Source organism: Dasypus novemcinctus, chromosome 30 (assembly GCF_030445035.2).
Source record: "Dasypus novemcinctus isolate mDasNov1 chromosome 30, mDasNov1.1.hap2, whole genome shotgun sequence".
NCBI lineage: Eukaryota > Metazoa > Chordata > Mammalia > Cingulata > Dasypodidae > Dasypus > Dasypus novemcinctus.
Genome location: NC_080702.1, coordinates 39,495,640 through 39,510,679, shown reverse-complemented (window position 1 = coordinate 39,510,679; position 15,040 = coordinate 39,495,640). Strand labels below are relative to the sequence as shown.

The 15,040-nt window shown below is 41.8% G+C and overlaps 1 protein-coding gene across 1 annotated transcript; it reads right to left on the bottom strand.

Annotated features, from left to right (window-relative positions):
• Positions 1-210: 210 nt before the first annotated feature.
• On the bottom strand, positions 211-1,945 carry LOC101442624 (14-3-3 protein beta/alpha). The gene is given in 5 exon segments (XM_058290395.2): positions 211-604; positions 607-735; positions 738-1,094; positions 1,097-1,274; positions 1,733-1,945. Coding segments are annotated over 5 exon segments (951 nt in total). The 3' UTR covers positions 211-530.
• Positions 1,946-15,040: the final 13,095 nt, after the last annotated feature.

Below are 15,040 nucleotides of genomic sequence, written 5' to 3'. Positions count from 1 at the left end.
GTGAAGTGTCTATAACCCCTGAACAACAGGAGGAACTACCGTGAGTTACTGTTCAACTCAAATGCCAAGTGACAGGGTCTCACTCCAAGTCCCAGCATCGCAATATAATCTCTATAACTTTCTGTACAACTTTACAATGGAATTGTATTTCAGTTACTATTTTGATATCAGATTAAACTTTCCAAAAAGTTACACATAATTCTGGCCTATTTTTTCTACCAACAAGAGTTCTGCTAAATTACAAAATCCCATAATCACAGTGTTCAGTTTTTTTTTCTAAACACACAGTAATCCTGTCTATATTAATCACAATCAAAACTTTCAGAATGCCATGACATTTATGTAACCAATCTGAGTTTTAGGTACAAACACCAACTGTTTATCCCATGGATCATTTTTGCTAGGCTGAGGTTGTGGAAAATCGAAAGTCAACGTAAGAGTCCTTTTTTTTTTTTTTTTTTTAATCTCACAAAGCAAAGTACGTGCAGGGTACAGAGTGACACTGAATAGATCATGAAGCACGCAAGGCATTAGTTCTCTCCCTCCCCAGCATCTCCTTCATCTCCCTGGTTTTCTGACGTCCACAGAGTGAGATTGTCCCTAATAACTGCATGATCAGGGAGCAGTCTTTGTAAGATTCTTCACTGAGTGCATCCAATTCAGCAATCGCCTCATCAAATGCCGTTTTTGCCAGGCTGCGGGCCTTTTCAGGAGAATTTAGAATCTCATAATAAGGCTTGAGAAATTAAGTGCCAGGCCAAGTCGAACTGGGTGTGTAGGCTGCATTTCTTTCTTACTAATTTCAAATGCTTCCTGGTAAGCCTGCTGGGAGTTCCACACAGTGGTTTGTTTACTGTCTCCAGATGCCACCTCAGAAAGGTCTCTAGAATAATCTCCTTTCCTTTTCAAGTATAACACCTCACCTTCTGGTTGTGCAGCCTTGGGAATAAGGTATTTGTCCACCAGCTCCAGAACATCATTGCAGATGTCCCGCAGCTCTGCCTCTGTCTTCTCACGGTACTCTGTGCCCATCTGCTGCTGCTCCTCATTCCTCTCAGTTTTCTGTTCAGAGCTGGAGACGACACGCCAGGAGGGCGGCGGGCGCCCACCACGTTCTTGTAGGCGACAGAGAGCAGGTTTCTCTCCTCATTGGAAAGCTCACGCCGCAGCTCCGTGACCGCCTTCATGGCTGCAGCCTGTCGTCACAGCTCGGCCTGCTCGGCAGTTGGCTTCCTGTACTAGTCACTTTTATCCACGGTGGTTCCCGTGGAGGCCTGCAGGGCGCAGAGGCGCTTCTGAGCGTCGCTCCCAGCCTGGGGCCGCTTCCTGCCGAGTCCGCGCCTCAGGCGGCGGCGGCGGCGGGTTTAGCGGCCTCGGGGCGGCGGCGGCGGCGGCGGGTTTAGCGGCCTCGGGGCGGCGGCGGCGGCGGCGGGTTTAGTGGCCTCGGGGCGGCGGCGGCTCCCTCGGCTTGGGAACCCGCGGCGGCGGCGGGTTTAGCGGCCTCGGGGCGGCGGCGGCTCCCTCGGCTTGGGAACCCGCGGCGGCGGCGGGTTTAGCGGCCTCGGGGCGGCGGCGGGTTTAGCGGCCTCGGGGCGGCGGCGGCTCCCTCGGCTTGGGAACCCGGGGCGGCGGCGGGTTTAGCGGCCTCCGGGCGGCGGCTCCCTCGGCTTGGGAACCCGGGGCGGCGGCGGGTTTAGCGGCCTCCGGGCGGCGGCTTCCTCGGCTTGGGAACCCGGAGCGGCGGCGGGTTTAGTGGCCTCCGGGCGGCGGCTGCCTCGGCTTGGGAACCCGCGGTGGCGGGGGCGGCGGTGCTGGGGGATTTAGTGGCCTCGGGGCGGCGGCGGCGGCTCCCTCGGCTTGGGAACCCGCGGCGGCGGGGCGGCTCCCTCGGCTTGGGAACCCGCGGCGGCGGGGGCGGCGGCTCCAGGTCATTTTTCTTATCCATTCTTCCAGTCTGACTCTCTAGACAGGTGAGTTTAATGAATTGACATTCTGTATTATTACTTTCAAGGAATTACTTATATTAGACATATTTTCTTTGAATTTGTGTTTGTCATATTTTGCTTGATTTTTCCCACTTTTTGTCTTTTTTAGTTGCTCTTACACTCTCCTCCAACTCTGTCCCTCCGGTTTTTTCCTTTCGTCCTGCAGAACTCCCTTTATTATTATTGAAGGGCAGAATTCTCGTGGACACACTCTCTTAATTTCTGTTTATCTGTGAATATTTGGACTGAGTTGCACGGTCTTTATTATGTTAATGGAAAATAAATAAGACACTTTCCATTCCTGTAAACAAAACACATACCCTTTTTCTAAATTTCCTCTTAAACTTTGAAAGTTTTGTTAGTGAATAATCTGTGTATTGACCCTATGATCCCATTTTTAGCCTTAATGTTTAAAACTACTTTCAATTCTCATGACAAAAGAATGAGTAAAAAAAAGAGCCTGAAACCATGCCCAATGATTTCCCTCAGTATGGAGTGTCCTGAGTCAGGGCACAATTTATTTTTGAAGAAACTAAAATGTCCTTTCAACAAGTGCTTCTTACACATAATAGAAACTCAGAAATAATCTATTTTTAATACACAACCTGAAATCACCTATAAGAGAAGTGTGATTACAAAGGCTGTCTTCATATATATGAAGGAATCATAAAATTAAGAAGCAACTGATTATTCTGATCATACCAGTTAGTTTTTGCTGCATAACAGGCAATCCCAATACACCTGGTTTAAGACAATGCTTTTATTGTTTCATCCATGTATGGGATGGATTTGTGTTGATGTCTGCAGAGCTCCTCAGGGGCTACATTCATCTGTGTCAGCACGTACGGCTCTGCGGATTCTTTCTGGACCACTTTCATACTCATGGCTTTTCTGAATAGAGGCTAGTTTAGAGTGGCCTTTACTGAGATAACTGGCTTCTGCTGCACATGTACCATCATCTGCCAGCTCTAATTGCTCAAATGCACTGTCAACATTCCAGTAGGAGAACTAGAATCACTTCAAGGTGTCTTGAAGCATGCTGACACTCACAGTACATTCCCTTGTCTAAAATACACAAGATCCTTGAAGCCAAGCTCAGAATCAAAAAGTAGGAGCTCTACAGTCCTGTAGAAAAAAAATGGATTCTGAGAATCTTTGAAATTTGGTTCTATTTCTGCAAACTTTCTACCACACATATATACCACAATTCAGTAAATTTCAATTAAAACATTTAAGACTCAAGGCTTCCACTTCTACACTTAACAGCTGAGCTGATTTCTTGATGAAAAAGGTGAGACCCAACTAGATATTTAATAAGCAGATGTGAAATCCTCTTTCAGAATGCCATGATTCCTGCAAATTAAAATCTTACGGGGCAAGATGGCGGCTGAGTGAACATCCCTGTTAGAGTCTTCTGCAGGGAATCGGCTGGGCGGCGTTGGAGACTCTTTGGGACCGGATTGTTTCGGGATTTTTGCTGGTCCGGAAGTGTCTGGACATCGATTTGGAGGGAAGGTAACAGAGGGGATTCGTCTGTGAAATATACACGGAGATCCCAGCTACCTGTAGAGGATTCCCTCCTTGGGTAGGCGGAGACGAGGCATCTAGCCCCGCTCGGTGGGGCTGAGCCAGGCCGGGCCGCAGCTGCGGACGCCGGAGCCGGGCCGCGCTGCACCGGCGGTGAGCGGGGCCGGGCGGGGCCGAGCCAGGCCGAGCCGGGCCGCGGTAGCGTTTGGAGCCGGGCGGGGCCGGTTCAGGCCCCGGCTGCGGGCCGCGGTAGCGCTTGGAGCCGGGCGGGGCCGGTGCAGGCCCCGGCTGCGGGCCGCGGCAGCGCTTGGAGCCGGGCGGGGCCGGTGCAGGCCCCGGCTGCGGGCCGCGGCAGCGTTTGGAGCGGGGCGGGGCCGGTGCAGGCCGCAGCGGGTACGGAGCCGGGCAGGGCCGGTCCAGGCCGCGGTGGCGGGAGGTGGACGCCGGAGCCGGCTGGACCGCTGTAGCGAGCGGAGCTGGGCGGAGCCAGGCCAGGCCAAGGCAGCATGAGGAGCCGGGCAGAGCCGGTCCAAGCCTCCGCGGCGGGCGGAGCCGGGCCTGCGGAGGGGTTTCTGTTATTTTTGTTTGTTTGTTTGTTTGTTTGTTTGTTTTTTTTTAATTTATTTTACTTAATTTTTTTTTTTTTTTTTTTTGAGCATCTGCAGTACTGGGGAGTTCGTGGGCCCTGGGCGGCCTATTGGGGGTTTGTGGGAAGGGAGGTGCTTGCAGACCCATTTGGGCAGACAGACGGGGGGTTTTAGGGCAAAGCGGGGGGGAAGCTGTTGTTTTAGATAGTGTTGCAATTGTGACACGTGTGTACCTGTATCTCTCTTCGCCCTATCCGTTCCCCACCGTTTGCCCATCCTCTTTTTCTTTCTTCCTTTCTTCTTGCCTTTCTTTTTTCTTTATTATAATTAGTTTTTTTTTTGTTTTCGGTTTTCTCTTTCCCTCTTGTCCCTCATCTTCCACTTATTTTTACTTTAATTCAAGTATACAATAGGTGCTACAGGGAACACCTCACATTTGCTGGGTTTTCCCATCCTCCACTGCCTCATTTCTGTGTGAACTGATTTAGGCTACCTACACTATCCCCCTTCCCCTGCATCTTGATATCCACTATCATCTACTGTCTCTCCTATATTCCACCCCCCACCTCCCGTTCTTTGATCCACAAAGTGTCTAACTCTTAATTTCTAATACCTTTGTTCTGTTTTCTGTCTATTATCCACTCTTGAAACTATTACCTTTCTTTTCTTTTTCCCTCTCTCATGAAAACAATAGCTGTGTAGTTCATACCATATTCCTCCCAAATTCGGTCATCAACTTCATAAAAGGTACTCTACCTACAGCTATAACTCTATACAATCTACATGAATCTAACCTCCATCCTTCCAGATCTCATATTCCTGCTTTATTAACATACATCACCAATACAACTTTACACTTTTCCCTTGCTTACACAATTGCCTTTCCCCAACACTAATACTTTCCTCTAAAGTGAACTTAACCAACAACAAGTAACTAGAATAAGAAGAAAAAAGTGACAAAGAGAAGATATAACACCTGTGCAAAAATAACAACTAATTAACCTCCAAGAGCAGACAAAGAAGCTAAGGAACTGATTAAATTCGTCAAAATAAAGAGATGACCAGAAAGCAACAAAAATCTACGAACCAAACCAATAATCAGGAAAACATGGCTGAATCCAATCAACAAACCAATAATCACGAAGGGGAGCAAAACTTGGCACAAGCAATGAAAGATCTCAGAACATTTATCACCGACAAATTTGATGCAGTAATGAAAGAGGTTAACAACATGAAGACATCACTTGGAGGGGAAATTGCAGACATACGCAAAAACATAACAGATATGATGGGAATGAACACCACAGTTCAAGAAATCAAAAATACACTTGCAGCAAATATCAGCAGACTAGAAGAGACAGAGCAGAGAATTAGTGATGTGGAAGACAGTACATCAGAAATCAAACAGATAGTAGAAGGGGTCAATAAGAAGATAGAAAAAATCCAATTAGGATTTAGGGACCTGAATGACAATGCAAAACGCTCAAACATACGTATTATAGGCATTCCAGAAAGTGAAGAGAAGGGAAAGGGGTCAGAAAGAGTGTTGCAGGAAATAATGGCTGAAAACTTCCCAAATCTACTGAAAGAGACAGATGTACATATCCAAGAAGCACAGCGCACTCCACAAGTCATAAACCCCAACAGGCCCACCCCAAGACATATACTTGTCAAATTATCCAATGCTCAAGACAAAGAGAAAATCCTAAAAGCAGCAAGAGAAAAGAAAACCATCACATACAAGGGAAGCTCAATTAGATTAAGTGCTGATTTCTCTTCTGAAACCATGGAGGCAAGAAAACAGTGGTATGATATAGTCAAGGTACTAAAGGAAAGAAATTTCCAACCAAGAATACTTTATCCAGCTAAACTAGCATTCAAATATGATGGAGAGTTCAAAATATTTGCAGACAAACAGAAACTGAAAGAGTATACCAACAAGAAACCTCCCCTTCAAGAAATTCTAAAGGGAGTGCTGCAGGAAGAAAGGAAAAAACAGGAAAGGCAAAGTTGGAGGAGAGTATAAGACCAACAACAACAACAAAAAAGACAAAAAAAAATATACAAACAAAATATGACAAACACAAATCCAATCAAAGTATGGCTAACACAAATAATTCCTTGATAGTAATAACACTGAATGTCAACGGATTAAACTCACCTATCAAAAGATTCAGACTGGGACATTGGATAAGGAAATATGACCCATCCATATGCTGTCTACAAGAGACACATCTTAGACCCAGAGACGCATGGAGATTGAAAGTGAAAGGCTGGAAAACAATCATACAAGCTAACAATAACCAAAAAAAGGCAGGAGTAGCTATATTAATATCAGACAAAATAGACTTTAAATGTGAAACAATTGTGAGAGACAAAGAAGGATACTACATTTTAGTCAAAGGGAAAATCTGTCAAGAAGATCGAACAATCATAAATATCTATGCCCCTAACAAGGGTGCCTCTAAATACGTCAGGCAAACGCTGGAAAAACTAAGTGAAAGAATAGATACATCTATAATTATAGTGGGGGATTTTAATACACCACTATCAACTCTGGACAGAACATCTCAAAAGAGAATCACCAAAGAAACAAAACATCTGAATAGTATATTAGAGGAGCTCGATCTAATAGACATATATAGATCGCTACACCCAAACACAGCAGGATATACATTTTTCTCAAGCGCACATGGATCATTCTCCAAGATAGATCATATGCTAGGCCACAAAGAAAGGCTGAATGAATTCAGAAAGATTGAAATCATACAAAACATTATCTCTGACCACAGTGGAGTCAAGCTGGAGATTTGCAAGGGAAAGAAGCCCAGATTTCACACCACGATTTGGAAATTAAACAACACACTCTTAGAAAAACAGTGGGTCAAAGAGGAAATCTCAAAAGAAATCAATGACTACCTTGAAACAAATGATAATGATAACACAACATACCAAAATTTATGGGATGCAGCAAAAGCAGTACTGAGAGGGAAGTTTATAGCCATAAATTCATATATCAAAAAAGAAGAAAGAGCAAAAATTGAAGAACTAACTGCACATTTGAAGGAATTAGAAAAACAACAACAAAGTAACCCAACAGGAAGAAGAAGGAAGGAAATAACAAAGATAAGAGCAGAACTAAATGAAATAGAAAATAAGAAAGCACTGGAACAGATAAACAAGACCAAGAGCTGGTTTTTTGAGAAGATTAACAAAATTGACAAACCTTTAGCAACACTAACAAAGAAAAAAAGAGAGAAGATGCAAATACACAAAATAAGAAATGAGAAAGGCAATATCACCACTGACCCCACAGAAATAAAGACTATCATAAGAGGATATTTTGAAAAACTATATTCCAACAAAAATGACAATCTAGAGGAAATGGACAAATTCCTAGAAACACATAAACAGCCCATATTGACAAAAGAAGAAATTGATGATCTTAACAAACCAATCACAAGCAGAGAGATAGAATCAGTTATTAAAAATCTCCCAACTAAGAAGAGCCCAGGGCCAGATGGCTTCACAGGTGAATTCTATAAAACATTCCAGAAAGAACTGACACCAATCCTGCTGGAACTATTCCAAACCATCGAAACAGAAAGAACATTACCCAACTCCTTCTATGATGCCAACATTACCCTAGTACCAAAGCCAAACAAAGACACCACAAGAAAGGAAAATTACAGACCAATTTCTCTAATGAACCTAGACGCAAAAATACTTAACAAAATACTTGCTAATCGTATTCAACAACACATTAAACGAATTATACACCACGACCAAGTGGGATTCATCCCAGGTATGCAAGGATGGTTCAACATAAGAAAATCAATCAATGTAATACACCATATAAACAGATTGAAGGAAAAAAATCACATGATTATATCTATTGATGCAGAAAAAGCATTTGACAAAATACAGCACCCTTTCTTGATAAAAACACTCCAAATGATTGGAATACAAGGAAATTTTTTGAACATGATAAAGAGTATATATGAAAAACCTAAAGCCAACATTGTTTACAATGGAGAAATCCTAGACTCCTTCCCTCTAAACTCAGGAACAAGACAAGGATGCCCACTGTCGCCGCTCCTATTTAACATTGTCTTAGAAGTACTTGCTCGAGCACTGAGGCAAGAACCAGAAATAAAAGGCATTCAAATTGGAAAGGAAGAAGTCAAAATTTCATTATTTGCAGATGACATGATCCTATACATAGAAAACCCTGAGAGATCTACAACGAAGATTCTAGAACTCATAAATGAGTTTAGTAAAGTCGCAGGTTATAAGATCAATGCGCAAAAATCAGTAGCATTTCTGTACACCAATAATGAGCAAGATCAGGAGGAAATCAAGAAACAAATACCATTCACAATAGTAAATAAAAAAATCAAATACTTAGGAATAAATTTAACTAAAGAGGTAAAGAACTTATACACTGAGAACTATACAAGATTGTTCAAGGAAATCAAAGAAGACCTAAATAAATGGAAGACTATTCCTTGTTCATGGATAGGAAGACTGAACATTATTAAGATGTCTATCCTACCAAAATTGATCTACACATTCAACGCAATCCCAATAAAAATCAATGCAGCCTTCTTTAAGGAACTAGAAAAACTAACTATGAAATTTATTTGGAAAGGAAAGAGACCCCGAATAGCCAAAGACATACTGAAAAAGAAAATCGAAATTGGAGGAATCACACTACCTGACTTCAAAACATACTATAAAGCTACGGTGGTGAAAACAGCATGGTATTGGCATAAGGAGAGACATATAGACCAATGAAATCGAATTGAAAGCTCTGATATAGAACCTCACATATACAACCACATAATATTCGATAAAGCTACCAAACCCTCTCAACTGGGAGAGAGTGGCCTATTCAACAAATGGTGTCTGGAGAACTGGATAGCCATATGTAGAAGAATGAAAGAGGATTACCATCTCACACCTTATACAATGATCAACACAAGATGGATCAAAGACCTAAATATAAGAGCCAAGACCATAAAAACCTTAGAAAGCAGTGTAGGGAAACATCTACAGGACCTTGTAATAGGTAATGGATTTATGAATATCTCACCAAAAGCACAAGCAGCAAAAGAACTAATAGATAAATGGGACTTCCTCAAAATTAAAGCCTTCTGCACCTCAAAGGAGTTTGTCAAGAAAGTAAAAAGGGAGCCCACACAGTGGGAGAAAATATTTGGCAATCATATATCTGATAAGAAACTTATAACTTGCATATATAAAGAACTCCTACATCTTGAAAATAAAAAGATAAACAATCCATTTAAAAAATGGGAAAAAGACTTAAACAGACACTTCTCTGAAGAAGAAATACAAATGGCAAGAAAGCACATGAAAAAATGTTCCAAATCTCTAGCTATCAGGGAAATGCAAATCAAAACCACAATGAGATACCATCTTACACCCATAAGATTGGCAGCTATGAAAAAAACAGAAGAATACAAGTGCTGGAGAGGATGTGAAGGAAGGGGAACACTCATCCACTGCTGGTGGGAATGCAGAAGGATCCAACCATTCTGGAGAACAGTATGGCGGTTTCTCAAAAAACTAGCCATAGATTTGCCATATGACCCAGCAATACCACTGCTGGGAATATACCCAGCAGAACTGAAAACAAGAACACAAACCAATATATGTACACCAATGTTCATAGCAGCATTGTTCACTATTGCCAAAAGTTGGAATCAACCCAAATGCCCATCAACAGACGAGTGGATCAATAAAATGTGGTATATACACACAATGGAATACTACTCGGCTGTAAGAACAAACACACTACAAACACATGTGATAACATGGATGAATCTTGAGAACCTTATGTTGAGTGAAGCAACCCAGACATTGAAGGACAAATACTACATGACCTCAATGATATGAAATAAACAAGCTGCCCTAGATAGCAAGAGACTGAACGATAGGCTTGCAGGAAATCGGAGGGTGGAGGAAGGATATGAGCCGATGTCTGCAGGGGTGGAATTTAAGACGAGATGGTGGTAAGTATGAACACAAGGAAGAGATAAAAGGGGGACAAGGGGTTGCCTTTGCTTGGGGCTTTGCGGGTTTGAGGGTGGCTGGGGAGGGACGGGTGGGTAACGTTGCCCAAAAGTGGGGGGAGGGAGGGGTAGCATACGAACCAGGAGAAGGTCAGGTGTTGGTGGAGAGTAAAATGCCGAGAAAATCATATCAAAATATAATAAAGAGGGTTACCTGTTTAGAATGCTCGGAGGGGAGGGTCTGATGCAGGACGGGCTCCTGGGGAATGTCTAAATGCTCATTCTGCCAGAGTGGGTGACACCATGGGGTAGAAACCCAAGTAGTGAGAGTGGGGGTGGACCCACATCCTGGGGAGGACTAATTCCATCCAATAGAGGGAACTGTATCCCTCGAGAGAAAGGGTGGCTCCCAGGGCATTGGGGCAGTTGAGCAAGTTAGGCCCTGAACACTATTCCATCTATCTCTGGAAGTGGCTCCTCAGGAAACGGAGGTTGGCTATCACTGAGGGCACCAAGGTGGAAGGGAAAATGGACGTTAAATGTGTGGAACCAAAGTAAATGGGGGGTAAGAGAGGAGTTTCTTGAGAGTACACAAGGATGGATATAAAACATGTAATATTACACCATAACATATAGGAGATGACAGACTGATAATGTAAACCATAATGTAAAACATAGGATAACTAAAAATGTAAAGAACTGTGTATCCTAAAGTATGCACCATAATGTAAGCACAGATGTCACCTTGTTAGAAAGCTAATGTCTCAGACTCTGTACATCACTTTAAGTAAATATGATATGAATAGGGCGTAAGAGTATCACTGTGGAAGGGAAAAGGTTTTCTGGTGGATGTGTGGGAGTGCTGCATATTATATATATATACATTGCTGTGGTCTAGGACTCCTGTGAAGAAAAGCTGAATAATTGGGGGGGGGGGGGGAAAGAAAAAAATAGGATGTGGAATTTTTTCAAGTCAACATTCTTTATCTAAGTTCTTTATCTAACTTTATCCAAGTTCTTTATCTATCCTTTAAACTCATCGCTATATGCCATTCCCTAGTAAGGGACCATGACATTATATTGGGCTTCAAATTTCGGGGAGTTCTGGATCACAGAGTGTTTCAACAATGGCAATGGAGGGATACTGGTATGGGATACCAATGACAGGTGATATATGACTGACAGGGAGCTGTACAGAACATATGTCCAGGGTGCATGGTAATGTTTGGATATACTCATAGTGGCAACAATTAAAAACCACAGTAGGGGGGGTACTGGGTTCCTGGCCAGTGGTGCTCTGTCGTGGTCCCTAGGGGAGCAGCGACAGTCTCCCAGGTACAGTGGTGGGGACCGGGAGGGAGTGAGGGTTCAACAGTGAGCCCCTGATACTAATGACTATGCTTGTGAGCTGATAAACCCAAAATAAGAAAAAGGCCTAGAGCAACTTTGTGCCTGGGAATTTCCTTCTGTCAGCCTTCATGTTACTCAAATGTGGCCAGTCTCAAAGCCAAACTCAGCATGTAAATGCAATGCCTTCCCCCCAGCGTGGGACATGACACCCGGGGATGAGCCTCCCTGGCAACGAGGGACCACTATCAACTACCAACTGATGATGCAACTGGAAAATGACCTTATACCGAAGGTTCAATGCGGATCAGCAGAATATCCATGTCTACATAAAATACCATGACTTTAAAATGCTGTTTGACCTAAAGTAAGGGGGAAATGGAAAGGAGAAATGAGTTTATATGGCTACGAGTTTCTAAAAAAGAGTCTGGAGGCTGGCAGAAGGTTTGCCCTCATGCACAACTGAGCAGAGTCAGAGAGACAGATAAAGCAGATACAACCCCCAGATATTGGTTCCTTTGAGGGCTAAAGAGACCCATGGGAGTTATGGTCATGGCCGATGGGGTTAACTACCAGGGCAGATGGCCCCTCTTTGGAAATGGTGTTTATGTGTGATGAATCTGGACTCAGATGGGATCTCCCTTCATAAGACTTTCATGCTAATGTGCTGGAGGTGCAGTTAATGTTGGGGTTTAAGATATATTTAGGGGATTTGAATCTCTGGACTGACAATGTGATAACCAGATCCTGAGCCTCAACAGACTCCAGCACCTACAATCTGATTTATTGGACTTACCACACTCAGCTAAGATGGAGGTGAAGAAGGACAACCACCACACCATGGAGCCTAGAGTGATTACAACTGAAAATGGGAGGATTGCATCCAGCATCCAGGTGGAATCTGAGCCTCCTCTTGACATAAAGGTGCAATGGACACAACCAATCCAGTGTCCACATAGAAAAGGTGGCATTGGATTGGGAAAAGTGGACATAATGGACAAAGGGTATGGGGAAAGGCAGGAAGAGATGAGAGGTGGAGGCGTCTTCGGGACATGGAGCTGCCCTGGATGGTGCTTCAGAGGTAATCACCGGACATTGTAAATCCTCACAGGGCCTACTTGATGGAATAGAGGAGAGTATGGGCCATGATGTGAACCAATGTATATGAGGTGCAGAGGTGCCCAAAGATGTACTTACCAAATCCAATGGATGTGTCATGATGATGGGAACGAGTGTTGTTGGGGGGGGGGGAGAGGGGGGGTGGGGGGGGTGGGGTTGAATGGGACCTCACATATATATTTTTAATGTAATATTATTACAAAGTCAATAAAAAATAAAAAAATTAAAAAAAAAAAAATCTTACCTCCCCTGACATTAATGTTTACTCATTATGCTCAGGCTAAGGAAAATTAAGCCAGAATAATTGGGCAAAAAATATACCACCCACTGCCAACAGCTTACATTGGTGTGGAAATACCTGTTCGAGTGCATTTTTATCATTATTTTAAGTATATACTGAGTAGTGGGTTTGCCAGGTCATTCAAAATTTCTTCCACTGCCCCTGCCCTATTTTTACATTCCCACCAGCAATGAATGAGTATCCCTGTTTCTCCACTTCCTCCACAACACTTGCTATTTTCTGTTAGTTTTTCTTTCCACTTCATCCATTCCAATCTCTTTGTGGATTTGGTTTGCATTTGTGTTCAACTAATGATGTTGAGCATCATTTCAAGTGCTTTCTGGCCCTTTGTATACCATCTTTGGAGAAGTGTGAGGCCCAATTTTTAATTACGTTGTTTGTCTTTTTGTTGGTAAATTGAGGGATTTCCTTACATATTCTTGATATTAGGCCGTTATTGGATATGTGGTTTCTAAATATTTTGACACATTGGTGATGATGTTATTTGATTGAAATGACAAACATCATTTCAGGCACAAATTGCATTTTTTAAAAATTTTCCTGTGGTCCAGATAAGAATTTTTCCATTTCTTCCTTGTGCTGTGAGTATAAAGTCTAGGAAATCATTGCCTGACACAAGGTCCTGAAGATGCTTCCCCATTTGTTCTTTTAGGGGTTTGATAATTCTAGCTCTTCTATTTAGTCCTTTGATGCATTTGTGTTTGATTTTTGTAGAAGGTGTGCTGAAAGGGTTCTTTCTCTTTTTTTTTCCGATGTTGATAAAAGTCTAGGCTAGCAGTTGTTTTCTTTTAGCACTTTATCTATTTAACCCTCCTGCCTTCTTGTCTCCAAAATTTCTGATGAGAAATTGGCATTCAATCTATTTGGGACTCCACGGTATATAACATGTTGCTTTTGTCCTATTGTTTTCAGTATTCTCTCCTTGTTCTAATCATTTAATTTCATGATCAGTATATGAAGTGGTATATTCTTATACATATTTATCCTGTTTGCTGTTCTCTGGACTTCTTGGATGTCCATAGTCACAATTTTTATTAAGTTTGGGAAGTTCTCTGTCATTATTTTTTGAATATCTCCTCTTCTTTTGGTACTCCTATATTTTGTTTATAAATGTGCTTGCCAGTGCCCCAGAGATGTCAAGTTATTTTAGCTATTAATAATTCTCCTGTTTTTCTATTTCTTAAACAGTGTCATTTTAAATATCTTATCTTTAAATTCTGAACTTTTCATCTGCCAGCTCCAAGCTTCCTTCTGGCATCTAAATAAATACATTTATATGTCAAGAGTCTATGTTCTGGAAATATCAGTATCATGAGCAAGTTGTTTTTCTTTGTATTTATCATCTGCTATTTACATTCAAAGCTCTTCTTTGTGTTTTTTACACTCTGTCCCTCATGAGGATGGCAGAGTAGGTCTTTCTTAAATAAGACTTAATTTCATGATTTTTTTTCAAAACGAAACAAAATTTTTATAATATTTAAACTATATGTACTTCTGGTAATATAATAGGTTGAAAATATGTATATTATCATACAATGAAAACCTAAAATTGTCTATGTAAGCAATTTAAACTAACCTGATGAAAATTACTTTAAGTAAAGTTCTATTTGTGCCCCTACTTGCTTTCCTGTGCTTTGATTTTTAAAAGCCTGGTTCTTGGCTGTTTACATTTTCAACTACTATTAAAAGCTTTTTGATCCTTTCTGTTCTCAAAATATACTTGTTTCTTTATGAATTATATTCAGAGAACTTACCTCTTATTCAGTTCTATCCTTTTTACCTTTCTGATTTCTTATCATTTATATCTGCATTAAGGATTTAGAAATATTGGATACAGCATTTTCTACTTATTCTTTTTATACTTACATAAAAGTCTAGCAAAATGTTTGGTATATGGTCCTGATTATAAATAATAACATTTAATATTCCGTATTTAATAAAATTTTAAACTATTGACAAAGATTATTTCAAGATACATTTTGCATCCATTCATCCATTATATGACCCCACCTGCCATGAAAATTCAAATATAACACATAAGATCAGATTTCTTTTGTTTTAACCATAAGTATTTATTGATGAATCAAAGAGTACAATTTTAATAGAGCAATAAGGCACAACTTTGGATTAAAACAGTTT